Here is a 27,757-nt window from a genome sequence, read left to right as displayed (position 1 = left end):
GATGTGCATACAGGGCCAGAGGCAAAAGAAATGGGATTTAAAGGAGTGAGGTTGTAATAAAATATTTTGGCCCAGATCCCAGTCCAAGTCCTGTATTCATGTCAGAGTCCAGATGTGTCCCTAACACGCTGATCCACAGAGACTGGCTGTGGACGGGCCTAACGGAGAGGACGTGTTCCTTTCACAAATGGCCTTTGGCACAACAAAGACACACAAGCCATCCACAGACATGTTCAACCTGCCCTCAACAAGGAAAATAAGAACGTCGTGAGAAAGTAGATGAGGACGTAATACAAGAAGTTAAAGAAGTTAAAAATCCAAAGGCTCCCGAGGGCGATAAGATTCCATTCTCCAACAATGCTGACAATACAAGCACATACAGCACAGGCACAGGATCAGAAATACTGGCAGCAACATAGATACACACTATATTGTGCTGGGACTGATATTGGTGCGTGCGCATAGACACACACACACACATGCACACACAGTATAAAAGCATAAAATGAGCCAAACTGCATTTTTAAACCGCCAGCTGCCTCCTTCTGGGTAAGCTCCACCAGTGAGCAGACTCATTTTTATCTTTATCTTGCTAATTTCCACATCACAAGAGCCGTCACTCTCCATAGAACTATTTTTGATGTGAATGTATGAAAAGAAAAGGAAAAAAAGTAACAAAAAACAAATAGACAAAAGATGATGACAAGGAAAGCAGAGGCTATGTGAAACATTGGGAGTAAGAGACATGGAGAAAGGCCACAAAGTAGGAAGACAGAGAGCGGGAGAAACATGCTGGTAGAAAGAGAAAGGGGGGAAAGGGGGTTGTGACAAGAGAAAAGGATCAAATAATAGAAGAAAGTGGAGAAGCAACATGAGTCCACTGGAATTTAGACAAAAGCATTTTGCACAGGAGAAAAAAGAAAAAAAAAAAAAAATCAAGAGAATTTGAGGGGAGTTCCCTCCCTAACCTCGAGCCTTTCTTCCCTCTCTCAGGCTGCCCCCACAATCAATCCCTCCATCAGCTCACCTCACTGCTGTTTCCTTATTCAGAGTGGAGCTAAGAAAAATTAAAGAGCTAATAAATTTCTTAATCAACAACAACAACAACAAAAAAGAAATCTGCATTTGTAATAATTTTTTCTTTTAGCCGATCTGCAAACACTCTAGCTTTGGAATGTTGGACTGACTGAAGTAGACAAAGATAGATAGACTGCAACCTTTTACTCTGATATTTCACTCGCGATGACTCAAGCGAATGGATCATCAACTTCTGTGTCTGCTTCAACAAATCCAACAGTTGTTTTGAAAGACAACTGCTTTCATTGTTCCCCTATTTTTAGTAAACAGAAAAAAGCTGTTCACATACTCACTCAGGCTGCTGAAGTATCATATATTCAGATACACTGGGTTGCATTTTAGCACATAGCATGGGCTATGGATTTCATGTTTTTTTTTTAAGCATTCACAAATCCTTACTAAAGTATATTCCACTCAAGAGATCCAATAAGAAAGCTTCAGCCAGGCATAGAGAATTATTAATTTATGCCCTAGTTTAGGTAAACCAATAAAGATCAAATGGTCACCAAACATTCTTTCATTCATTATTCATTCTTCTGATAGTTTCTTTGTGATGCATTTGCCAAGAAACACTAACAGCACTTAGCTCAATGTGTGGCTGACTGCCATGTGACATTCTCAGCATTATGAAACATAAAGTCAGTCTAACACTTGATTGTTTTAATGCACTGATCTCTTGGGTTAGGGTTAGGTTTCACCTCTTGGATGGGAGGTGAAAAGGGAACTCTCTTAGAGAACTCTGACCTGCATGACCTGCACAGACGATTGAGCTTTACGACATTTACTATCAGAAAAATGAAATTTGTCACCCCACACACACAGTGAGTAAAATATAGAGATGAGCTGTATATGTGTTAATGGGAGAATGTGTCTTGGAGTCACTTTACTATTTTTCTTCCATTACTATTATTATTATTATTATTATCATAATGCTGATAATACATCATGTGATCAGACAAATTGGACATCCAGATGCAGGTATACCCATTTCAGGTCTGGGATTATGGGAACCGGTGGATCCTTGACGTCAACTAGCTCTCTGTTCACTATGTCGTGTTTCATGCATGGTGAGAGCCAGAAAAATGGCTCCAAACTAAATTTATAATAATCACAACAAGAGACTTTGCAGGTCTACACATCGCATTAAAAAGATCATAAAATAATATTCACAACACACAGAGCCATAGGTCTGCTACGCATGCAACTGCAGTACATAAAAAATGTATACACGCAGGTGTTCCAGTGGGGAAGGTCTGTCTCCATCCCTGATCTACTCGCTATCCGACCCCGCCCCTTTCCTGTTACTATGGCAACCCCATAAATAATAAAAGCTACAGTGCATTCAGGTCATTAAGGCAGAATCCCATTACAGCCAACCTACAGTACATAATGTTAAACAGTCATGATTCTCGCAGTGAAATCCACCACTGTTCATCGATGTCCTGCTGTCTGCTTCCTCCTTTTACCTCATCTATAATCTCAAGAGAACTAAGAAAATCACTCAAAAAAAAAATCTCTGTAAGAAATGATAGAGAAAGAGTATGATGTGGAGAATTTGGCGGATCTCACATTAAAATTTGCTGAGTGTGATGGAACACAAGGAAGAAACTACTGACTCTTTCCTAAACGTTCTTTCATTTGGACGTTTATCGAGATGCATTCCCAGCTGACTCTGAACAGCATCTGGCTGCAAACTAGCAGGTCTGCATTACAGTCACACCCATTTTACTGCTCTTCTTTTTTTGGTCGCTCAGTGTTTATACATTTGGCCTAGCTGTTTAGTCTTATGCTTTGGTATTACATGTTCACTTCTTCTGTATCGAGGTAGCACAAAAGAGAAAAAAAGCCAAATTTCTGCATTTGCAATATTTTTGGCCACGACTGTGCATGTATTTAAGTATTACATACTGTAAATGTCATCGATTTACATGAGATTGAGAAACAGGAGATGGGACAGGCCAGGGCTAGCTGGCCAGCAGCAACTGAACTTTGAAAGTAAAAAGCAAGCATGTCACAACTTTAACTGTTATCCATCATCTGACCATATTTCTATTCTCTGCTTATTATATTTCTATTTCTATTCTCTGTTATAGAACCAGAGGGAGAGTCCTCCATTTGCCTTGTCCAGCAGGTGCAGTTTGACAATCACTGTGGCCACGCTCTCCCGTTGGTCCCCGTCTTATCATCTCTTATGCTGGTAACACTTTACTCTCAATGTCCGAGTGAACAAGGTAATTGTTTTGGTTGTTAAAATCAGCATTTTCGTGTTTTGCTCCAACGGCCTTGGGGTATCTTGTATCCCCGTATCACACATACAATTTCAGGCCCGAGATGCAACCACAATATGACTCAGTATCGAGTTCATTTCATGATTCTGCTTTGAGATATTTCAGCTTTTTTTTTTAATTTTTTTTATTTGTAAAACCATTTTAATTATTGTGACATAATTTGTACAAAATGTAATCCCTGGTAAAATAAGATCATAAGAGATAAGGATAATAAGAGAGAAATAAACATGAATGCTTTATTGTTTATTGAAACTGTCTTTCTTGTTTTTTTAAACACATAACCCTGGAATCTACATTCAAGGCAGTTTCAAGCATTTTAATCATGCTGCCTTTTTTTTAAGTTGTAGTAAATTATCTTTGTCCAAGACTGGTTGCCTACTTTGACGTTGTGTTTTTTGGGGGCTGCTACATCAGACACACCAGAGCAAGAGTGAGATGGACCCATTAAGTTTTAAAAACACACATTTTGCACTCTTCCTCAGCTGTGTCTGTGTGGGTGAGTGTAGAAGTAAAGGAAAAAAATGAGCTGGCAGTGGAAAAGAGGTCAATAAGTCTTTCATTACCGGGTTCACTTTCACTTACACCTGCAAATTTTGGTGAAAAAGGGGTTATTTTGATAACATCAAAATACACTGCCAGACATTCTTAAATCCACCTGAGTCAATGTGAATATATACCACTGCCTCAATACCCTGAGCGAGGCAGGAATCCCTCTGGGTCAGAACAGCCACCAGACTGCAAGAGTTAAGATGCTTACAGTGTTACATCGGCCAAGCTTACCTGTTAATGTTGTGTCTGGGTCACTGCTCTCACAAAAAGGCTGAGGGTCTGAGTCAACCTGCACACAGACAGACAGTTACTGTCCCGCTTATTAACAGCAATTCAAATCATTTCAGTAACACTTCCAACACTGGTAGCATTCCCTGAGATGTAACATATTTGTTGAGCATTTTATGGCCTGTAAACAAATTACATTCTGTAACAGCAGCAGACAACAGGGCAGAAAGAGAGGGTGATGTCACAGGAAATACTTCATCACAAACAAACCAGTGAGGCATTTTCCACGCAATCAGCAATGATGAGAAATGATCAAAACACTGGTAAGAAGTGGCAGAAGCATGTGTGCAAAAATATGTAAGCAAGAAGCAAGTCTTGTTCAGCACACAACAACAACAACAACAAACTATACCCCTTTGCACACACCTCTATGTACTTAAAAACTGTGAGTCTCACTGAGTTGAAACTGTTGAAAGCACCACACAGTGATATTTGTATTGTGTGCTTCCACTTGTGTGGCAGAAGATTGGGGATGCTCAACACGGCACCATGGCCATGCATGAAAGGTGAATACACAGAAATAGATGCAACTTCATTTATTTTTCAGTTATATATTTCATTGTTTGTTTTGACGTTAGTTCTTTACTCCCTTGTTTTTTGTGAGGAGATGTGTAATATGCAGCCTGTTGACTGAGATTCAACATTGTAAGATGAAGATTTTAGCACACAAAGTGAAATGCATTTGGTAATGATGCGTAGACTTTGGGATGAACTTTCCATACATGTAGACTGGGAAAAAAAAAAAAAAAACATTTATTTTGACCCTGTATATTAACTGCCTCTTTTATTTCTCCCATCACTTTATTTTATTACAGTTTCCCCCCCACCCCTTTGTTTTTAACACTTTGTTACACTTTAGATACTTTGGATATGTGAAAAGATGATCAACAGTAACAGTAAAAAGGAAAAAAAAAAAAAAGAAAAAAAAAAAAAAAACACACACACAAAACAAAACATGGACATACTTTACTCAGAAATAGTCTGCCAGTTGAAAGAGCAATAAAAACTTTTTGGATGTAGATAGCACTTTGGTGTCTGCCTCCAGAGAGGGAGGGCAGGAGGTGAGATTGTTAACTCCGCAGCTGTCCACACAGTCACATTTTACTGTGAGAACACACACACGCACACTGTGATGCCAGCAGCCAGAAGGTTAGGCACATGTAGCCGTAGATTACGGCTTATTGAGATGATGCGTGCGTGCGACACACGGAGGGTGTGTAACAGGTAGGAACTTGTAATGTATTCAACAGTTTACAGGGATGTAAGCACGGGTATCATAAGTTCACCAACACCTTGTTCCAGTTGATAGCCCGAAAAATACATTATAATACATTTTACCACTGTTTCTAATTTGTCTCAGTTTCAGTGACAGCCATTTGTAAAACAGAAATTGTAGAGCAATGCTATGATCATACAGAATGTGACTGCTCTCGGTTAACCTAGTTTCTTATTCATGCTATTTAATCATTACCCAGCCTTTGGCTTCCATCATTAACGCATAATTCTCTCTGACACACCTTTGAGTTTTATTACTATGATATATTCAGCTTCATTGACAACATCTGTATTGTTGGAACAGATTCAGCAAATCTAACTCCAAATTACTTCTGTCCGTTCAACTCAAGGATAGACCATTGATAACATTGATAGGAAAAATTAATACACCATGTCCCTTCAGCCAGCCATCTGCCTCATCTGGATGGTTTAAATACACACATACAATAACTTGGACTTTTTGTACATGCTCGGCAGAAAAAAGGAACTGTGGGCAAATAATTAGGGATGCTCCAATTGATCAGCTGGCCACTCAAAAATACTAAAAAAATGAAAGTCATAATTTGATGCTAGATGCGTGAGGCTCTGCGTGGGGCGAGACCGGTGGCAACGATTCCTCTGGTCTGGATGGTTTCCAAAAAAGACAACAAACTCACTATGTGTGATGCATGCTTCAGTGACTTCCCTCATGGTGGAAGTCACCGTTGACATTTTAATACCGCCAACCTCATTAGACATTTGAGAGCCGGTCACCTGACAGATAAGACCCAGAGGCCTATGAAAGAACAGTTGCTGATGGTAGCTCTTAATTGTATTTCTACTCTATTTTTAAGTCCAATTAGTTCTATTTCATTAAGTTGTGGGCAATGTTAGCCAGTGTATTAAACAGATTGAAAGGAGCCTCCCCTCCCACACCAGCAATGTAAAAGGACAGATCTCTGAAAGCATCAGTCGCTTTTGATCCTTTTGAGTTTTCACTTTAACAAGGCAATCAGTGTTGTTCTCTCTGTTGGGAGGGACAGTGGTGCAGTGATTAGCACTGTCACTTCACAGGAATACAGCCCGGTGCCTGCAGGGGATCTCCACAGCTCCTCTGTCTTCCTCCCATAGTCCAAAGGCAGGCACATCAGGCAAACTGGGGACTTTGGAGTTGCTGTGGGCCTAAGTGGGGCTGTGAATTGCTGTACGTCTCACCAGGTCTATCCTCCCCCTTGCCCAATGTCAGCTGATTTTGGCCCCTTTGCATGGGCACGCTATATAGATAATGAAGAGATGAGATGAGATAGTGGATGTTTTCTGTATTATTTGGCTACTTCAATTTCACTGTAGCACTGCCTACTCCTCAGTTCTCTAGATAAGGCAGGTCTGAGGGTTGCATTTGTTTGTTTTTAAATTTTCATGTAAGGAAAAATTCATTCACTATTGTTTGCCTAATCGTTGAAAGCCTGGTCTCTGGAAAATATTCCAAACCCAATTCCTTCTATCAGCAACTTTGCTTATTTCATATTCTATTTTGACAAGACTAACCAGAATAAAGAAATGTAAACATTATGAGACTAACTATGAGAGAGTGCATGTAGAGGGCATGCTGACACGCCTGAATGGCCATATTTAAAATTTGGAATGCGCGTTGATGAGGGGGAGGGTGTTGTTCCGGTCTCTGTTAAAACAGAGGTGAGAACACAGCATGAAACTCTCCCCTGGGGATAAGAGGGAGAGAACAGAGAGGGATGGATCATGGCTCAAGAGCAGACCTAAGATAAAAAAAATTAATAATAATAATAAAAAAAAATTGTAATAATAATAAATAATAAAAATTAAAAAATAAAAAAAAAAATCAGGAAAGAGGCTGTGATAGAAATTCTGGAAACAAATCCGACTAAATCTTTCAAATCCAAAGAGAGGGAACTGGTCTGCTAATTAGTCTTTAGGACTTTTCCTACATGCCATGTGGTCCATTTGCTGTATATCAGTATCACCATCTCCAACTGATTTCTGTCATCTCGACAATGATGATAGCATTTTAATATTCTGTTTAATTTGAAAGGCTTTTCTAACTGCTTGAGAATGAGGGAGAGATTGAAAGCCAGAGATTTCCTCTGGCAAAAATAATCAAAAAAAAGGAAGCGATAACTAATAGATGGAAGAAAGTAGCTGAGAGCAAAAGAGAGCTCCTATGTTTAACACAGGGAGAGAGAGCGAGATGAAGAGGTATTTATAGATAATAAAAACTATGCTTACCTCATTGGTTACGTCAGAGAGAAAGGAGGAGATGAGTGAACATGGGATTAAAAAAAAAAAAAAACGGGATGAAGTGGATGAAAGGAGCTGAAGAAAAGAGCAGAGAAACAAGATGTAAAGATGTAAAAGGCAGAGAGTGAGGAAAGATGAAAAAAAACGGGTTAAAAAAAATGGGGAAAGAAGAGGATAAATCTGACAGAGGAAAGAGGAATGAGAAGAAGTCAGGGAAGGAGGGAGGTGAAAAAAGGAGGGGTGTTTGAAGAGGATGTTAGGAGGCAAATTGCAGGAGATAAAGAGAAAGAGCAGAGAAGACACAAGGAGGATATCATCAGGACAGAGAGAAGGGAAAGGAGGGAGAAAACGTGGAATTATGAAAGAGGGAAATGAAAAAAAAAAAACAGTGAAAAATCAAGCTGGTCAGCAGAGAGCGAGAGATGACACTGTGCTTTTCTGTCTTTGGATATTTGGAACTGTTTGGGAGTTAGTGTTGGCTGGCTGAAGGAGATTTCTAAAAATGATCTCATGATGCTGGCATTTGACAGTAATATGGTAGGTGGTTACACTGAACTCTCCGTTATTCCAACACTATGAGAGAAAGTAAATGTAACCGCCTCAAAGTACTTTTATATTGTCACTGCAGAGCCCGACCACAGTCATTACTGTGCACTGTAAATTCTTGCTGTTCAGGCCTTCATCTGTTTGTCCAGTCAGACTAGATCAAATGATTATCTCACACTCATACACACACACACAAAAACAGACTGCATGCACAAGGATGTAATGTAAGTTCAGTGAAACACTGAGGCGCGCACACACACAAACATGATTTCTTAACCACTCATGCAACATCAGATTTCTTTTTGGCTCCCGGGTGTGTTGTGCTTGTATTTTCTGTATTTTATTGTCTGAGCAAATTGTTCTAAACTAATTGCCTCGAGTGGGAATAATAAAGTGTTTCACTGATTAAGTGATTTAGTGATTGACTGACATGCACATGCGCGCGCACACGCACAGAGCCTTAGCTGATTGATTATAGTTGAAACTGCTGGATTGGGGGGCAATACACAAACTTCCTCTATTTTTTTTTAACTCACTTTAATTTATAATTCCTTTGTTTTGGTTTTTCTCACATGCTGACACCTCTGTGCTTGAACTCTGTGTTCGTGAGTTTGAGGGTGTGTGCTTGTGATACTGGGGAAGTGTAGATAAACGGCATTCAGTAATGTGAGTGAGAATTGCTGGAAGGTGTGGTTGGTCCCAATGAGTGGGTGGTTCCTCCACCATATGTTCTCTAGGGTCCCCATGCACGCACGCACGCACGCACACACACTGCGCTCTTAAATTGGGATTTGGTCATCCCTCTCTTTACTTTCGTCAGTCTTACTTAGTATTACAGGCGATCACTCAGGCTCAAGGATCAGTCGTTTCCTCACTGTCCTCTGCTATGCTCAACTTCACAACAGCGTGCTGTTAAATTGAGAGCACATCAATCACACATGCAAATGGAAGAGTGTAAATCTCTAAAAGTACTTGGCAGTACCAGTTCAAAGGGCGCTAGAGTCGTCAAAGTGCATGGATCAGCAAAACAAGGCGCTGGTAAACTTAATGACTCACCTGCCTCTCCCTTTATGAGAAAGAGCATTGTACAAACCATTTGGCTGGCAGCTGGAGCTGGCTGGTGCTTTTGTCCGTTAAAAACGACAAACGTCACTGGAGGTCAGCTGCCACTAATTAATCTTAATCCAGTGAGGAACTTAACAACAGAGAGCAATATATTCTCCGAACAATCCAACTTTGTCACATTAACTTTAGGAATAAGAGGTTTGTGGCAAACAATGACTTTTGCATGTCGAATGTCTTTGGACTTTGGATGAAATAACAAGCTATTTAAATACCATGAAACCATAAGATTGCACATGTTATTTCATTTATCCTTTGGCTGGACAACAGGGGCACAAGCTGTATAAAGGCACCATGAGTTCATCACCCAGCAGCGTGTTGGCACTTCCCCACTGGGTGTTGCTCTTTCCAAATGAAATGACGACGGAGACTTTTTTTTAAAGCACAAATGACAAACTTAGAGACTTTGTGGACAAAAGTTAGACACTTTCCACATTGCGACACTCACCACCAAGGCCCTGCAGGCAAGTGGAAAGAACTGTTCCAGCTTATCTGTCAAAGTAAATGTATCGCTGATCTTAATTTTATCGTGTATGGGAAGTATGTCAATGGATTTTAAGAACACGGTGAGCCCGTTCCCTTTTTTTAGGTCGAGAAAACATCTAGTACAACAGACAATAAGGCTTTCCTGCAACAAATACGCTCGGACAGAGCAGTGAAGGCAGAAAACGAATTCAATTACACTGATGCTAACCGTGAATTGAGCTCCATCTGAAGAGGCATTTTCCTTTCCTGTGGCAAGCAGTCTATTCAGTAAGAGCTCCACTCACTCATCTTCATCCCCTTTATCCATATCCGGGTCACGGGGCTGCTGGAGCCAATCCCAACTCACATTGGGCGAGGTACAGGTCGCCAGTCCATTGCAGGGCCAACACACCTCGCACCTCGCATTCACACCTACAGTCAATTTAACGTCACCAGTTAACCTATACATGCATGTCTTTGGACGGTGGGAGGAACATGCAAACTCCGCACAGAAAGGCCTTAGGCCGGGAACCGAACCCACGACCTCCTTATTGTGGAGGGGACAGCGCTAACCACTACGCCGCTGTGCTGCCCACAAGTGCTCCAACTGCTGGTTAAATGAAAATTAACTGAAGAAGAAAAATGCAGAACATTTTAATTCCCTCTCTGGATCTCATCATCATCATCATCATCACACCTACAATATGTGAGTTTCTTCCTGAGTAGTACTATTAAAAGTTTTTCAAATCACACCACCATCACACCCTTTCATCTGGCTTCACGTCAATGAAGTAGATTCAATACTTCCAGTATCACAACTTTTGTGTGGATCTAGTCAGTCAGCCTGTTTCATGGAGATGAGAGATAAGTCCATGTATATTCGCACTGTCTGTATTCGTCTGTATTCGTCTAGACGCCATGCTCAGCAGCCCTTGCAGCCTTCCAGGCAGACAGAGTATCCATTATTCAGCTGCTGGCAGGCTTCTGGCTACACCACAGCCAATATTACTATTTTTGTTGGGACTGTTAGTAACTGTGTTTCTACAGTCCACAGAAAATTATTAGTTAATAAGTTATTTTGTTCTATGCTGATTGTGGAAATTTGCCAGTGAATGACTGGATTTGATAGCTGCAGCTAATTGTGTAACAGAAATCTTTTTATAGTTTGAAAGTAATCAAGAAACCCGAATGTAGCTCCATCTTCCAGCTCCTCCTGGGGGTTTGCTCATGCTCCCAGTTTCACCACAACAGTCCCCTCATGCTACCAATACTGCTAACTCTGCATCATTCCACCCATTAAAGGAAAGGCTCAGCAATTTGGGCTCAGATGGTGAGACAATCCAGCTACTAGCATCTCTAAAGCCCACTAACACACATTTTGTTAGGTACCAGGTTTACAGACACTGTTCAGACTACATATTAAGATAAATTTCAGGTGATTAGATCACAAGTGGACAGCTCTAAGTACAGCTATGAACTAAATTGTATATAACAATGGACAAAAAATGCTTGTTCTTCAATACAACATGATACAGTTTGTTTATTCAAATCATGGTACAAATGTAACAAAAAGTTGTGTAAGCATTAGTGCAAAGCAACCGTGTATTTAAAACACAGAGCAGGTGAGCTCAGCCAATCTCCAGTCTCGGTGATGGCCAAGCTACAGACCGCAAGATAACAAATCAATGGGTGGTGATAAAGAGGGCTGCCACCTGGTGTGAGATCCAATCACTCAGACCACAGTCGGAAATGATCTGGGCCACATGTGGCCACATTTGTGTCGCAGTGTGAACACAAATGTGTGCTGCGTCACATTTAAGGTCTGCCCCCTCTACACACACACGCTCTGGGTAAGCATTAGTGGTCTTCTGTACTGATGCCCTCTGCCACAGTGAAATTAGTTTGACCACAATTTCATAATAAACTGAAAATATTTTCAATTTCAGTGTAGGCCTGAGCAGTACATTGATTCACTCTCGCTCTCACTCATGTACACACATACACACAACACATTGGCTCCATCTGTCTGATTGGCTAAAAAAAAATCCTATCCAAAATTGAACTGGTGTGCAGGCATTATGAGCTCCTTTCACCCTTGATGCCAGATGGGTTTCCTAATGCAATCTGAGGCCAAATGAAAGCATATGTCCATTTCCTGCCTAAACGTCACCTGCATCAATGTCACTGCTTCCATTACCTGCCTGCAAATTCATACATGACAGAAATCACGCAAACACACAGAGACAGGGTCGCCTTTCATTTTAATTAGCCATGTCCATAGCTGCAGGAGCCCAAATGTGTCATTAACTGTTCCTCTGCCTTCTCTCCCTCCACCATGCTGTGGCGGTGTCAAAGCGACAATTGGTTGGCCTCACACTTTACACAGGGCCATAAAACACACCCAGCTCTAGTGTTCATGGGTTCAACTTACTGCCCCTCAGCCAAAAAAAAACAAACAAAAAACTGGCACATATGAGGGTGATGTCCTCATGGTGAACTTCTTGAAGGCAGAGTGAATCAGGCTTCAGTACCCATGCTATGCACTGCACTTATGTGAATGCGACTACTTTTCAAGAAACTCACTTTGGGACAAAAAGCTTTATTCACACCAACAACTAATTCAAATTTTGAAGATGTCGTTAAGTGTAGCTGTCACCTTTGTGATAGAATTGGGCCAAGCACAGACACCTTCCATGGTTGTGTGTGCAAAACAAAACACTGATTAGCAATGACTTCAAAGATCCTTAAATCAAAATTTGAAGTGGGATACTATTAGCAATAATTGCCATTACTGATTCATCTGCCGATTATTGTCTACATTATTCACTTATTAAGAGACAAAATTTGCAATAGGTACAAAACAATTATTATTAAAATATTTTTTCTGATTCAATTGTTATATATTTATTCAATATTATTTAGTTTCAAAGTTAAAAGGTACTTCTAAAAGTGCAGCAAAGCCTAACATTTAAAAAATCTGTATTGGAAAGGATATAAAGATCATTGTTGCTTGAAATATGACAGTTCATCAAATAATTTACTCTGTGTTCATTGACTCATCATTTCAGGCTTACTATAAAAATAAAATTAGTATTCAAAAGGCTTTCTTTCCATTTCTTCAAGGACGCTGTTAAAAAGTAGATTTGAACCTCCACTGATAGTTTAACCTTGTGAGTCATTAGTGGTTGATACAATTAAAAAACTGGATTTTGCTTAAGACTGTGCCTTTGCAGCATACATCCTGTACTTCTACGTATCTCTTTTGTTCTAAAGCCTGGAGTTTCAGTCAGTGTCCTTGTCTGCACACAAACTAATCACTCCCAATAAATAACTCAAATGTACACTACTGCCAACAGAAACTCCAAGAAGAATATTGTAGTCATTTAAGTGGTTGAGGTGAATAATAGCCAGCAAACAGCAGATAAAAAGCTGGTTACTCTCCTCAGCCTCCACTGATACAGGCGTGGAATTCAGTAGTAGAATAGCAGCAGAACTGTGTGGTACAGTGATATTACACTGAGTTCAGTACTGAGTCAAGTATTTTCAACCAGCTCTACAAAGTCACAGCTTTTCATTTTCCTGGTGTGTTTCAACTCAGATGAAAGGGAAACTTTCGAAGAGGGAACAAAGTCCAACATCAGTTCAACTCAGTTGGAGAAGTAGAGACTGAGAATATAAGTTTGTTTATCCAGCAGGGTCAGAAATGTGTTTAGTTTAGAGGGGAAATAACTCCTTAATAATGATAACGCGGAATAAGAGGTTTTTGTCCTTAGTGGATCAATAGAAGCAGCAGATATAAACTGGCCTGCTAAAGGCACCAAATCTCCACTAATCCAAAGACACATTCTGTAAATACTGGCTGCTTTCTGCAGAGCTGTTTGAAAACTGGAGCTCCTTCGCATTTCAGGAAAATTACAGAGCATAAATTATAGGAACCCAGAAGAAGCTTTATGTAGAGACAATGATGGGGGTCAGGGAAGCTGTCACTGTGCTGCAGGCACGTTTTAGAAACAACTGAATAGGTGAGGGGATTTCTTCTTTCAACCCCTCTTTCTGATTATAGATATTGACTTAAAAAGGATTCTGCCGGATTCAGATCTGAGAAACGAACTTAGCAGTAGAATGGTTCCAGTGAGGAGATCAGCCCGTGCTGTGTCTATACTTAGACCAGAGCTGAAAGCCATTGGGCATGGCATGGACTTTCTGATGAATCATGTTAGCGTTGTCCTTTCAGACAGTTCTCAAAGATGGAAAAGTGAAAACCTTCAGCATTATATTCATTTATTCAATCGTTTGTGGATGGGCCTGCCGTGTTATCAGTTAACCAACAAGAAGACGCGTGTTAGCAAATGGTGAGCAGGGAGGAAACCGGTGTAATAAATAAATAAATAAATAAATACAATTAAAATTAAAAAAAAAAAAAAAAAAACAACTCCCCATCCACCTGCATCTCGCCGCGGTGGACTCCAGCCCGGATAGAGTCTGCTGCTGGGCCTGCGGGAGCCGGAGCTTCATTCGTGGACTCGGATCGCGAAGGAGAGAATAAAAGAGCGATGGGAGCCTCCACTCTCTATTAACCCATTCACAGCCCCGAATTCCCTGCGCACCCTGACTGACTGAAACATTCAGACACCGCGGCTGGATTTGCCATTTCATAACTAAGTCTGAAAGAAAACTCACCGCTTGTTCAAATGCAAATGCAAAACGATCCGGAAAGCTCGGCGATAATTTCCAGCTGCGGCACGCACCGTCTCACGGATTCCCCTAGACTGTGCTCTCCCCTCGGGTCAGCTCGGCTCCGTCGGCCGCCTGCTCTCGCTCGCAGCGGACTAAACTTGCCGATCACCGGCTATTGTTAGCAAGACACAGAGAAGCCTGCTGCACGCGAAAGCCCGCCCATCATGAGCCGCTCCGGGCACACCATTGGTTTTCGTTCAGCCTTTCCCGTCGCTGATTGGTCAGTACGCACGTCAGTTCAAATTCTGAGGCGGGCCTTAATTCGCCGGTAGAAAGCTGATTGGTGTTTGGAAGGACAGGGGTTAAACGGGTAAAAGGGGTGGGGCAAATGGGGGGCATCAATCAAAAAATTCAGCACTTTACACATTTTATTTTAAAGACAGATTAGGTTAAATATATCAAATACATTCCCAGGTTAAATTAAGCACGATTATAAAATATCAGTGTTATCGCTGATCTTACACGCATATTTAAATGATTCTGTGTAAATGTAAAAACAAAAAACAAAACATGTTATATATAACGTCTCCCTTCAGAACAATGGGTTGCATTATAGCACAGGCCACAAGCTGTTTCCAGGTATGATCTGATACCAACAAACATGCTCTATAACAAAGACGGCTGGTAATAGTATGAAACCATGCTCCCTCTCTCTCAGTGGGTGTGGCCAGCTCCTATGAAATTACAGTTACCTGACCATATGCTGTTTGGAGCAGAAAAGATAGAAATATTGATCATATTGATACACATTTTGAACACTAATTGATACCTGTATCTAAACAACACAGCTATATAAAAGTAACATTTGCACATTATATTTCTGTTCCATTTTATCTATTAGTTGAATATCCAATCAAGTGTACATATTTGTAAAAAAAAAAAAAAAAAAAAAGAAAGAAATTTAAAAATTATAGTTTTTTTCTTCCACTCCTAAACAGCTAAATCCATTTCCTAAGCTTCATTTCACTCGTTTTGAGCAAAAATCAAACTGGAAAATGAAGCCACAGTGCCATTCTTTGACTATCCACTTGCGTTTGGCTTTGAAAGTGAATTAGTCCCCATGGACTTTCATACCAAAATGTCCAACAGTGTCATAGGTACAGGAAATGTCTATGTGCCCTGCATGAATGTGTCAATGGACCATTTCTGGTTTAATGCTATTTCAGCGTCATCATTGCATGAGTGAGGAATATCAGGGATATTTAAGAAAATGTTCCATTAATTGTGTTCTTTTTGATAGAACATGCATACAGGGAAGAATTTATATTATTATTTTTCATATTGGATGGCCACATCCACCTAGAAGATAAGAAACTACACAATTGTACACCACTGGTTGGGTCAATGGGTTGCCTTAGTTTCAAAGTAACTTGATTGAGAATGAACAGCTACCATGCCAACAGCCAAGTTTTTTTCTGTCCCTTAAAAACATCTTAACTATGTGTTATTTTGGATGCAGTGTGCAACACATTTGTCTTTGCGTGTACAGTAGAGTATCAGGAGATAGGTCATAAATGAGGTGAAGCATATAAAGACAGCAACATCTAGTGGTAAGAGTGAAGCATGGACTCTCATGATGCTTCACACAAGAAGATAAAGTAAAAAAAAAAAACCAACAAAATAAATTATAATGATGTTGTACTGGCCAATAGAAAAAATAAATCTTATCAGTGACTTTGGAACAAATAAATGAATTCATATGACGACAACAACAATAATAATAATAATAATATGTGGAGTTTTTTTTATAAGGCTACAATGGTTTCCTGTTATATAATCTCTGTTATCACTTTGCCTGTATCATTCAATGTATACTTGTGTGTATAATGTATAACAGAGCTTTAAAAAAGACAACATACTCAGATTTCATAAGCTGTTTCAACTGTAATGTCATTTCTTATTTGAATGATTTTTAGAAAATTAATAATTTACATTATTGTTTATATTCACTTCTTAAATGGAGGGTGGGAAATATTTCTCAAAAACAATATCAGTTTAGTACCACAGTCATAATTTTGACTGATACTGACAGCCGTTTCTGTGTTGATGTTGTCAGGTGCTAGACATTTTGTAGACCCCTTTACTGTTTTGATTGTGAGTGCATATGTAATGCATTTGTAATTGTAGTTGTGTAGTATTTATTCAAATCCTCCTTTTAATACCTCTTCTGCTGTGAACAAATAACTAACCTTTGTGCTAAACACCTGTACTTCTGCTAGTTAAGAGTGTTAATGATGCAATCATGGAGCTTTATTTCCATCTGTTATTTTTACACATTGCAAGAAAAAAACAATTCTAAAATGATCTAATTTCAAAAGTTATTACCTGATTTAATGCATTGAATACATCATATAATACTTGTATAAGACAGGCTTGATAATAGAGATGAAATTTGTTTTGAAAATCCTCGTGAAATCCCTATTCTTACAACCGACAGTGAGCTCTACTGCTGGTGGTATATTCCTTCTTTTTCTTTTATTCGAAATATTTTTGTGTGTGTTTTCGCTGCTACGACGAAGACGTAAACCATCTGGTGTGTATATATATTTTTATTTATTATTTTTTACGCGCCCACTGTTACCTAGAGGATCCACATCCCAGCCAACAGGAAGATCAGCTTGGAGCAGTTCGTGGTTCAGCACAAGGGAGAAGGGAAAGGGAGAATCAGAAAGCAAATAGAGGAATAGTTCAGTAAGACAAGCAGAGAAACGTCCCTTCCTCAGTGGGGGGTGGGGGGGACTGCGGAGCGGAGTCACTTCCGCACCATGTGGGTTGCAAAACATTTGTTCCACATGAGAAGAGCATCAGAATCTCGGCCTGGCCAAGACTCCAGTCCGGTGGTCAGGGCCACCTAGCGGGGAGAGAGGAACCATCGGCGGCCCCAGCAGCATCCCACACCAGACCGGCAACTCAGGACGGCCGCGGACATGGCGGCAGACGTTGCGGTGTCTCTGGCAGTGCTGGCGGGCATCGTCGGGCTGAACGAACTGAATCGCAGGGTTTTGATCAGGGTCCTCGTGGGCACCGGGCTCTGTGTCTACGCCGTGGAGCTCGTGTCCACCTTCCAGCTATGCTGCTGCACGCACGAGCTGAAGATGCTTTCCGAAGTGGGAGGCATTGAGCCTCGCCTGGCGCTCACTTTAACCTATCTCGCCTCCGTGGTGCACGCGCTCACCTTCCGCGGGGCCTTCGGCAACCCCTGCGGCGCTCTCGAGCACGCCTACCACTCGAGGATCTCTGGCGGATGCGCCCTGGGGAGGATCGCGTGCCAGTTCGCCGCGGCCGCAGCCTCTCGCGCGGTGGTGCCGCTGATTTGGGGCGTGGGCTTATCCAGACTGCACGTGCGGCATAAGCTGCTCGGGTACAGGTGCGTGAGCCCCATTCACGCATCCCTGCCGCGGGCTGCCGCCGTGGAGCTGGCGTGCGCCTTTGCGGTGCAAACTGTCATCAGTCGCACGCGATCGGTGGAGGAGAAATACCGCGTGCACGCGGTGGCGGCGGTTGTGGCGACTGTGGTCTATGCAGGTAGACTCCATTGGAGTTGTTTATTTGCATACCGTGAATGACACGGATCTTCGCTTTTCACTGTAATCCCAAGTTTACAGCATGGCCACTATAACTGCAGCAGATTTTATTTGGATCAAATCTTACACTAATGCCGAAAGAATGACTTTCTTACACATCGCCCGTCCGATACTCATGATAAACCACACAGCTCACGGGAAACTGTGATAAACACACTGCCAGTTCACTACGTGGTGTTTGTAAAAACTTAATGAATCTTTGTTGAACATTTGAATGCTAATATTCAACAACATATATTCACACCAATATCCCAACAGTTTGTAATCCATTTCATGGTTAGGGTGAGGGCGATTTTCACATTTACATCTTTGTTTTAGTTCAAAAGAGGAAATGTAACACTCACACTGACCTTAATGAGAACAGCTAGTTTTGTTACTTTATGGCAGTTATCTTCCTCATGCACAACGCTTACTTACTTAAATGCTGTTTCTTGAACATCTTTTTTTTTTTTTTTCTTTCTGACGTCCTTGGCTGATGAATTTCCTTCTTTTCTTTTTAAACCTCTTTTCTCTTTTGCTGTCTGGTGGTAGATGTTCCACAGTTCATATATCCGCAGCAGCTCTGTGTAATGGAGTCTCACTATAGCCTCCTGTCTGGATGCCACTCATCAGTCTGGCATGTTAAGTCCGACTGTGTGCTGGTCATTGATGGAGATGTAGGGGGACGACAAGGCCACCCTGTGTGTGTGGCTGAGATTAAATTTCTTCTGGTGTGTAAACCGTGAAAGGTTAATGCTGAGTTTGTGTTAAGCTGTTATGGTGCCCTGCGAGTTGTTTGGATAAACAAAGTGTGTGTAGATGACAACACTGACCTCTTTCAGGTTTACGTTACATTTTTACCCCTGACTCCATACTGATTCTGTTCAATTCTCTGCAGTATCCAAAGACAGGGAATTCAATAGTTTATCTTGCAGCACTCTGAGCTGGTCTCGCAGGAACATTTCTATAAGCAACAAAGTAGCACTATTTTGCAGGCTTTTTGAGGGCAGAGAGAGGCAAATAATCTGAGGAGGACAATATAGAGAGAATAATCAATTTGTGATTTTGTGAGAGAAGGCTACAGTTTTGACATGTATGTATTCACTCAAATGTGTGTGTTTGTGTGCATATATCCAGGGGGCAGTACAACAGGAGCAGTGTTTAATCCTGCCTTGGCCTTTTCTACACAGTTCCCGTGCAGTGGAAACTCCTTCCTGGAGTACTGCCTGGTCTACTGGCTCGGCCCGCTGCTGGGTAAGACTCTGTGCTGTATGCTGATATCAGGGTCCCCTCAATGGATTTTTAAAATAACAAATAGATTTCAGATGAATCAAATGAAAAATTACCCTAAGTATCAAACATAATCATTGTGAATAATAACTCCATCATAACATGTAACCAGTTGTTCAAAATGAAGCTAATTTGAACTAATGTTGGTTTGTAAACTGATTACGCTTTAATATGGCATAAATTATGAATGCTGGTAAGAGCCAGAAATAGATTATTTCTAATTTCATGGATTATAGAATTCTCCTCCATTACTACTACATTATTAAGTATTTTGGTTTAGGTCATATAATGGATCAGTTGTAGCCCAGTTTATCAAATTAAGCCAAAGGATCTATTAGTTGATGGACATACTGACTAACTGTGCCACCCAGAGATCATTAGAACTGGAAAATTGTCTATATTATATATTTATATATATTATATTATATATAATATAGACATATATATATATTCATTAGAGGCTGCCAAATTCTAGGAGCTTGTTTTTTTCATGCAAACTGGATCTTTAGTATTCTAAATATTCAAAAACATGAATACCTGTCTTCTTCATCCCCTCTTTTCTTGCTGTTACAGGTACGATGAGTTCAGTGCTGCTGTTGGATAAAATCATCCCTCTGCTGTCAGGAAAACCCCCCTCTCTGCATCTCCCTCTTGAGACCAAGAAAAGGACATGAGGATCGTCAGGCCAGACAGACTGCTGCTGATTTCATTCTACACATGTCTGAAAAGGAACAACACTGACATGCAGTTTTAAGAGACTTACAGCAGTTTTTTTTTTTTTTTGTTTCTTCACAGCTAACTATGATTAGTGGATGATTTCACATCAAAAGGACAATAGAAGATAAAATGCTGGAAGGATAGATGGATAATGAGCACAATTTATATATATAGCTTTACCGTTTGTTTAGTTACCTAACAGAATGAATAAAGATTCAAATGAATTACAATATTAGTATAATAGTATTTCTATGACAGTTCAAAGTTTTATTTGAATTTCACAACATTCCAGAGCAGAGTTAAGAACATGCATGGCTGCTCATAAAAATGTTGAAATAAGATTTATTCATTGGCTACTTGACTGGAATTTTTTATTTTTTGTTTGTTAGTGCCCAGTGGCATCAACATAAAAGGACTCGTTTGCAATACCTAATAGCTTATTTTGCTTGTTCATGTTAAAAAAGTGAACCCTAACCCTCATTAGAAATTAATATTTATGTTTCTTTTCTGCTGGTTTGTCACAAGATAAAGATAACAAGTAGATGTCACCTCTTTTTATTATTATTATTATTTTTATTATATCACAATGATTTAACTGCTAGAATTGTTGGCAGGTTATTAAACAGAAATAGAGTTAGCAGCAGCACTCTGGCATCCAGTCCACAGCCTAAACACACAACACTAAAGATTATCACATGGATAATTCCAAAATTAGTCAATTGTCATCACCTTCATAAACAAGACAAAGTTAGATTCATTCATTACATTCTCCACATTTTGGAAATGGAAGCAAACATTTGTTCTTGGTGTGCCCAAGAGCCACTCTTCTGCTGTAAGAGGAGTTTTTTGTGTTAATGTTGTGGATTTGCTGTAGCAGGAAGTACAGATGGCTGAGAACTTGAGCAGATATTTATATTTAGTCTGGACCGATTTCATCTCCATGGTAACACAGAGGTAGGAACATTATAGTGCAGGACTGAGCGGGGACGATGGGTTGTGGTTTTTCTTTGCAAGTGAGAATTAGGCATATGATTTATTTTGGTGTTTTATTGTGGGTTTTCAAGTATAAATAAGAAAGGAAGAAAAACAGAGATACAAAATCTATGCATTTATTGACAAATCGATACAAAGACATTCTCCTCAGCAGGAAAATCAGATATTAGAGCTTGTTTAAGTGTTTGTTTGTGGGGCTGTTTTTTTTTTTGTTTTTTTTTTTAACAGTCAACAAGGATCTGGACATTTGAAACTAGATCTCAATACATCTCCTGTAGCTATTTCACATATTACAAGTGCAAAAACACTGTCATATGAACACAAAATAAAGAAAATGTGGGAAGCTACAGGACTTCTGAGATTACTTTAAAAACACCAGAAAAGGTTTCTTTGACAGCAAGAACAGGAGAAAAATACAAACAGTGGTGTTCCCATGGCACTCTTTTCCAATCCCATGATGCCTGTGCTTTGAGTGTATGCTGAGATGACTTCTATCTGCAGAAATAGAAGATATGAAAGAGCCAAATGCGTCACATTCTTATCATTCAAATGTGTATACTTCTTATGTTTGCTATCATTTATGAATGATTTACATAATCTAGTTTAAAGGCCTTAAATGAAGACTGGCAATGGCCCCGGCAATGGTGGAGATTGTAGAGACCAACCGCAAACCAGATAGCAACAGGCAACACATAGCAGGTGCTGTTTTCAGTGCAGGGTAGACAGCTCAGTGTGTGTGAAGGGTCACGTGATCTGTGTTTTCAGGTGTGTGCTATCCTGAACAAATTATTTCTGATACGGAGCCAAAACATTGAAATTTTCCTAAATAAAAATGAGTAATCAGTGTGGACGGAGTCTGAATTTTGCCAGTTCGTGTGGGATTTGATTTTCTTTCCAAAGATCAACATTCTGTGACCAATCAAAACGTGTTCAAGACCCTTCTCATAGACACATCGACAAGTTTGGTTGACTATTACAGAACTGTGCTAATGAGAAGCACCTTGTGTTCAGGAAGTTCTCTCTATGGATGACTTTCACCCACAGTTTGACCACAAGTCTCAGTAAATGTAATAGCTGAAAAATAAAACGCAATGCACTTCATAATTTATAACAACATAAGCCCAACTCTTTGTTGATGATACAAGACATTATGTCCCCTTTTCACAAACCTACCAATAGACAAGAGCATCTGGTGACTGTGAATAAGAAGGTGAATGAGATGCCATCGTGAAAATGTTTGAAAATAGCTCACTGAGTGAAAGACTTACCAGTGCTCGACATCTGCATCTTCAAATTGACCAGCCTCCATTGCTGCTGCATCCACCTCCATGCCATCTGTCAACAATAAACACTCAGACTATCAAATAATACAACAAAAGATTTTTAATGATCACCCATAACTGTTTTTATGCCAAGTTTATACAAGTGACATCACCATCTAAAACAGAGCTATTATTATTTTAACATTCTATAAACCCCATCTTGCAAAATCAGCTGTTGAAGTTTTCATGCTTTGAATGCCACAGTCAATCTGAGTAACATTGCGGATTAACATTTTCTTTGCTTTATGGCAACAGTTCACCATCTTTTAATGGCTTCTTCCATCAGGAAAAAGTCAACTCAAACTGATGATAATATGACAAATTCAGTGGCTTCCTCATTCACTGGGGGTATTAAGACTTCTCATTACATTAACCATGGGAAGCTTTTTTCCACGTCAGCTACACAGCATCAAAAACCAGTGTGCATTTCTGACCTTCAAATTCAGCTTTGCTTTCGTCAGTCCGGACCCCGGCCATTTGATACTGATGAGCGACACTCTGTGCTAGCATACCCTCCAGCCGCTCCAGCGTGGCCTGGCCCTCCTGTGTGAGCGCTGACAGACCCTCATCACAGGTGTAGAAGGTCGGGATGTCAGCATGGCCATGCTCTTGGTGGGGGAGAGAGACTGTGATCTAAATGCAGCGATGTGCTTGATGGTGAATGTTAAGTGAACTGATATTATCTGCTTGAGTAAAACAGTTGAAGAGAAGAGCTCAGTTGTGTAAATGTGCAGTGATGAATGTTGGACGTCTCACCTGCCTCTGCAATCAAAGAGTTCAGAAATTCTCTGTCATTATATATCATTTGTCATTCTATCTTACATAACTTTTTTATATACATTTTTGAGATAAGCAGCCTCATAAGATCCTCCTATTAAAGTGACAATACTGCAACTCATAAAACTGGAGTGACTGTGAACAGTGTCTGTTATATGTCAAACATCTAAACAGGCCATTAAAATGAATCTAAAGCTTTTGGCGTCTGTTTGAATGTATTAATCAGAAAATCTAACAATAGCAAAAAGATTATTAAAAAGGACTTTGCAGAATACAGATTTCTTGTGTAGGGAAAAAAAAAAAAAAACAAAAGGCAACAAAAACCAACACTGAAGTATTTGGTAATGATTAGTACATTTTACATTAATGCTGTACTAACAGCAAACCTCTGGGAATGACTTCAAACCAGAATTTACTTTCTTCCAACAGACGGAGAATTTAAACTTTACAATGGAAATCAAATTTACATGAATCCCATTGGCCATTATTCAGAGACTGACAGCACTAAACTGAATGTGTTTGCATGTATTGTTTTATGTGTATTTGCTTTTCCTCACCAGCCTCTTCCACGTCGTACTCTTCCCCTTCAAAGTCGTTGTCAGAGTCTTCGTCCTCTGGGTCCGGGTGCAGCGCTTGGCACTCGCACATTGCTGAGAATATGGACTCCACTACATGGAAACCCACAAAAGACAATGAGATGTCTCTCTGTGGTGATTTCAGGAGTCTGCAATCACCAGAATTACCACTATGTCACTATGTCAGATTTCTTGTGTTACAGATACCATATTTGCGCTTGAATCATTTCATGTTACGTTCAAGCCAACTCCATAAAACGTTGCTCTGGTGCTGATAAAACCCCATCCTAATATGTGTGGCCACAGTATTGTGTCAATGAATGATTAAAAAATAAGGTGTGAGATATTCTTGATTTTTGCATTTCTCAGCAAATCCCACAAAAAGATTAAAGTCATTGTGTTTCAAAACTGTTATTACTCCAGCTAGTCTACAGCTTTCAGGCTCTCAGTCCATTGTTTCTTACCGATGTTAGAAATTTTGCCTCACTGACTTACATACTTATGTTTAAAAGCCAGAATAATCTCGGATGGGAATAGTGAAGTTGCATAAATGGACATTCACTTTAATGTTCATCTTTAATTTTTTTTTTGTAAACGTAGAATCACTTAATGGTACTATTTATGTGTTTTAGAATCTTACCAATCATTGGATTCCATTAAAATGGCAAAAGCAGCCAAAATTAAAACAACATGATCGATGAGCTGTGTTCATATCCTATTCTCAGTGATACTGGGACACGAAAGGGCCTTCCACATACTGTTGGTACAAAGTTTGAAGGATCAGATTTTTCTAAAATGTTTTGATAAGCCGCAGCCATAAGATCTCCTTTCACTTGAACTAAGAGGTCTGGGCCAACCACAGATCAACAACCCTATACTGGTATCCCTCCTCCACCAAACTTAACAGTTGGCGTAGGGCAGTCAAACAGGTGCTGTTGTCCCAGTATTTGCTGAAACCAACTTGTCAATCGGACTGCCAGATAGAGAATACAATTCATCAATACACATGTTCCCACTGCTCCAGATGCATAAAACGCAGCGTGTTTTAGGCCACTTCATCTGAGACTTGGCAGTGTGTGCTTGGCAATATAGGTAGTAATATAGTGCTGGCATACAGCTGATTGCCCATAGAAATCCACAAATTGAGGCTCCTAGCAAGTACTGACTCAGCTGAGCAGTCGTGATTCTTGACTCACTACATGACCTATGCACTACTTGATAATGGAGTTGCTGTGATTCCTTAATGCTTCCACTTTGCAATAATGCCTCTTGCGGTTAATGGCGGAATATCTGACAGGGATGAAAATTGACAGAGAGGTTGCAACATCCTATTACAGTACCACCCTCAAATTCAGTGGGCTCTTTGGAACAACCCATTCTTTCATAAATGTTTGGAAAGACAAACTGCATGTCGAGGTGTTGGATTTTTCACATTTTTATCACAAAGATGGCTTGTGTGAATGAAACACCCATATTTATTGGAAAGTCAATGCATCAGGGTGTTCACTCACATGCTGCTTTATCGCTGGGCACAAATCGAATCTCTGTGATCACTTCCTCATCATCAACATCACCACTACTGCTGCTGCTGCTGCTGTCACCATCATCTTCTTCATCAGCTTCTTTCTCTGGCATTTCTGCCTCATTCTCATCTTGAAAGAACAAAGACAAAACCATACAAGTTTGAAACTTATACAGCCACAAAATTACAGAAATGTACCACTCATAAAATACTGCACTACCATTGTCAAACACTCAAATACCCACTAGATGTTTTCTGATTTCATTTTTATATAACAGATGTGGGGAAGGAAAAAAAAAAAAAAAAAACAACTTTCAAATGTAATAATCCAAATTTTTATGCCATTAACAGTGTTTCACTCTTGCCTGCAGTCATAACTCAGAGAAAGAGCATTCTTTGCACGCAGAGGCCAGAGGTTCAAACCCCAGCCACAACACAAACCAGTGGCAGGATTGTGCTGATCCCAAGCCTGAATAAATACGGAGGGTTGCGCCAGGAAAGGCATCAGGTGTAAAAACTGTGGCCAAATCAAATCATCATGAAACAAAAATACAAACAGTATTATATTCTTAGGCAAACACCCTTTACATGTCTACAACAGAAAATTGTCAGGTAATCACCCCATGAACCCAGGTGAGCATATGTGCTGTGAATGTTTCAACGTGTTACGAATTTCTTAATCGAAGCATCATTAGTGAATGAAAATGAGCAATTATGGCCTGCAGTCAACCAAGCCAGATGTGCAAAATAATACAATGAGGAATTATAAGGAATATTTTGTATTTAACCACTCAGCAACATATTTGTGGCGGTCAAACTGATTTATCATGGATTTGCATAATCTCAAAATTCTAACTCATATTTTTAATATTCCAAAATGTAACTTTAATTGTTTAAGACATGGAATGTTAAATATTCAATGCTATGGATGTGGCACTTGATGAACCATCCTTCATTTAATGACAGAAATACCGGGGATGCCAAATATTGACTTTTAGAACCTCCTGGATCTACGGTGATAACTGAATTTTGACATTTGAACTCCCCCTTACCACTGAGTTTGCCGCTGACCATGACATACAGGTGTTCCTGCGGGTAAGCGCTGACATCTCTGGAGATGGCGTGCAGACTGATTGTGGGATACTCCAGAGAGAAACCCATCCCTGAACCATCAAACCAGGACAATCGCCTAAGAAAAAGAAAGACAAATGATTAACGGATGTTTGGCTCCATACTAAATACCCAAGTGCTTTTCCAGGCATCCAAGAGTTTTCACACTATGTAAATCTGTGGCTTTTTACCCAAAGTTCATACATTTTGGAAGTATGTCTGACAGCAGCTGTGTTAGAAACACATAAGCAAAAACAGAGACTTCTGACCTTCTACTATTAGCAAATGTCTTCATCAACACTATCATTGCCAATTATTTGATGTTATTGAGTAACTTATCGATTATGTAGTGCTAAAAAAAATATTCCAACCAACTGAATTTGTGCTTATTAACTTGAAAGAGACTCCTCCGGAAGTGTTAGCATGAAGCTTAGCGAAGCCCTTCCGGCTGTAACATTTTCTAGCCCAAAGGCCGCCTAAAATTCAACACGTTGCCTAAATAAGCGTCGATAAAACCTCCGCTCAAGCTTAACAAAGCACAAAAAGAAAAATTCCTGTAAACAGAATATCAGTCGCTTACGTTTCAGCGACGTAGAGCGTGCCGCAGCCCAGCCTCTGGCCGTCCATCACCGCCGTGGTCTCGGCTTGCTCATGCCGAACTCCCTCGGTAGGTGGATGAAGGTTTTTCAGTAAAACCATGGTAAATGTCTGCGGGCCCGTCAGAGGAGGAAATGCACCCGGCTGTGGCGTCGGCGCGAAGCTGTGCGACCTATTTCTGCCGCCACAAACCTTCCGATTCACCCGGAGATCACTCACCAGTGGACAAATCCGCGACAGATGGAGGCGGATAAACGGCGTTTATGTCTCAGGATTAACCGAGTCAGGCCGGGCCGAACCGAGCCGTGAGGGCTGGAAGTCGACCGGTTTTACGGAAAGTGCTTAAAATTCCGAGGTGGAAGCTAACTGGGAGCATTCACACTAAACATCGCGGGTCGATCTGTGGGCGCTTCCACGCGCTAAAGAATCACGTGACCGGTTTGACGTACGTTATTACGTACGCACGTCATTATTCCCGTAGCAAAAGTGGGTCGTTCGTAATTTTACTCTGAAGGTCCTTATCGCCGTCCAGCGGTCACATTGCAGCCAATGTAACTAAATAACAATAACAACAACATTAATAGTAGTCCACATAAATAGAAGAGTAAAGAAAAACTAATTAAATATTTGGAGTAAATAATCTGCTACAATTTTATTTCTCATGGATATTTAAGTATTCATCGGAATTGCA

At 40.3% G+C, this 27,757-nt stretch overlaps 3 protein-coding genes across 4 annotated transcripts in view; 1 reads left to right on the top strand and 2 right to left on the bottom strand.

The window, feature by feature from the left end:
* Positions 1-14,668, bottom strand: part of pak1 (p21 protein (Cdc42/Rac)-activated kinase 1) — a 43,565-nt gene extending 28,897 nt beyond the window's left edge. The window contains exons 1-2 of the mRNA XM_029517006.1: positions 14,544-14,668; positions 4,146-4,203 (exon numbers count right to left, since the gene is read on the bottom strand). The gene's annotated coding sequence lies outside the window, so the exon portion shown is untranslated. The remainder of the gene's footprint in view (positions 1-4,145; positions 4,204-14,543) is intronic.
* A 2,859-nt stretch (positions 14,669-17,527) lies between these two features.
* On the top strand, positions 17,528-20,269 carry aqp11 (aquaporin 11). Its single transcript, XM_029518104.1, has 3 exons — positions 17,528-18,125; positions 19,301-19,417; positions 20,027-20,269. Exons 1-3 carry the CDS (start codon positions 17,528-17,530, stop codon positions 20,125-20,127), a joined length of 816 nt encoding a protein of 271 aa, XP_029373964.1. The 3' UTR covers positions 20,128-20,269.
* A 1,064-nt stretch (positions 20,270-21,333) lies between these two features.
* Positions 21,334-27,499, bottom strand: clns1a (chloride channel, nucleotide-sensitive, 1A). Of its 2 annotated transcripts, XM_029517243.1 has the most exons (8): positions 27,050-27,499; positions 26,412-26,548; positions 25,349-25,489; positions 23,820-23,930; positions 23,242-23,247; positions 22,920-23,093; positions 22,432-22,498; positions 21,334-21,658 (listed from the first exon to the last, which is right to left on the bottom strand). In XM_029517243.1, coding segments are annotated over exons 1-8 (756 nt in total). In that variant the 5' UTR covers positions 27,169-27,499; the 3' UTR covers positions 21,334-21,657. The 2 variants fall into 2 exon arrangements, with proteins under 2 accessions (XP_029373103.1, XP_029373104.1); XM_029517244.1 differs by lacking the exon at positions 23,242-23,247.
* Between the last annotated feature and the right edge of the window lie 258 nt (positions 27,500-27,757).

Source organism: Echeneis naucrates, chromosome 13 (genome assembly GCF_900963305.1).
Source record: "Echeneis naucrates chromosome 13, fEcheNa1.1, whole genome shotgun sequence".
Lineage (NCBI taxonomy): Eukaryota > Metazoa > Chordata > Actinopteri > Carangiformes > Echeneidae > Echeneis > Echeneis naucrates.
The sequence above is the reverse complement of the archived record's forward strand: the minus strand, read 5'-3'. Positions and strand labels throughout refer to the sequence as shown.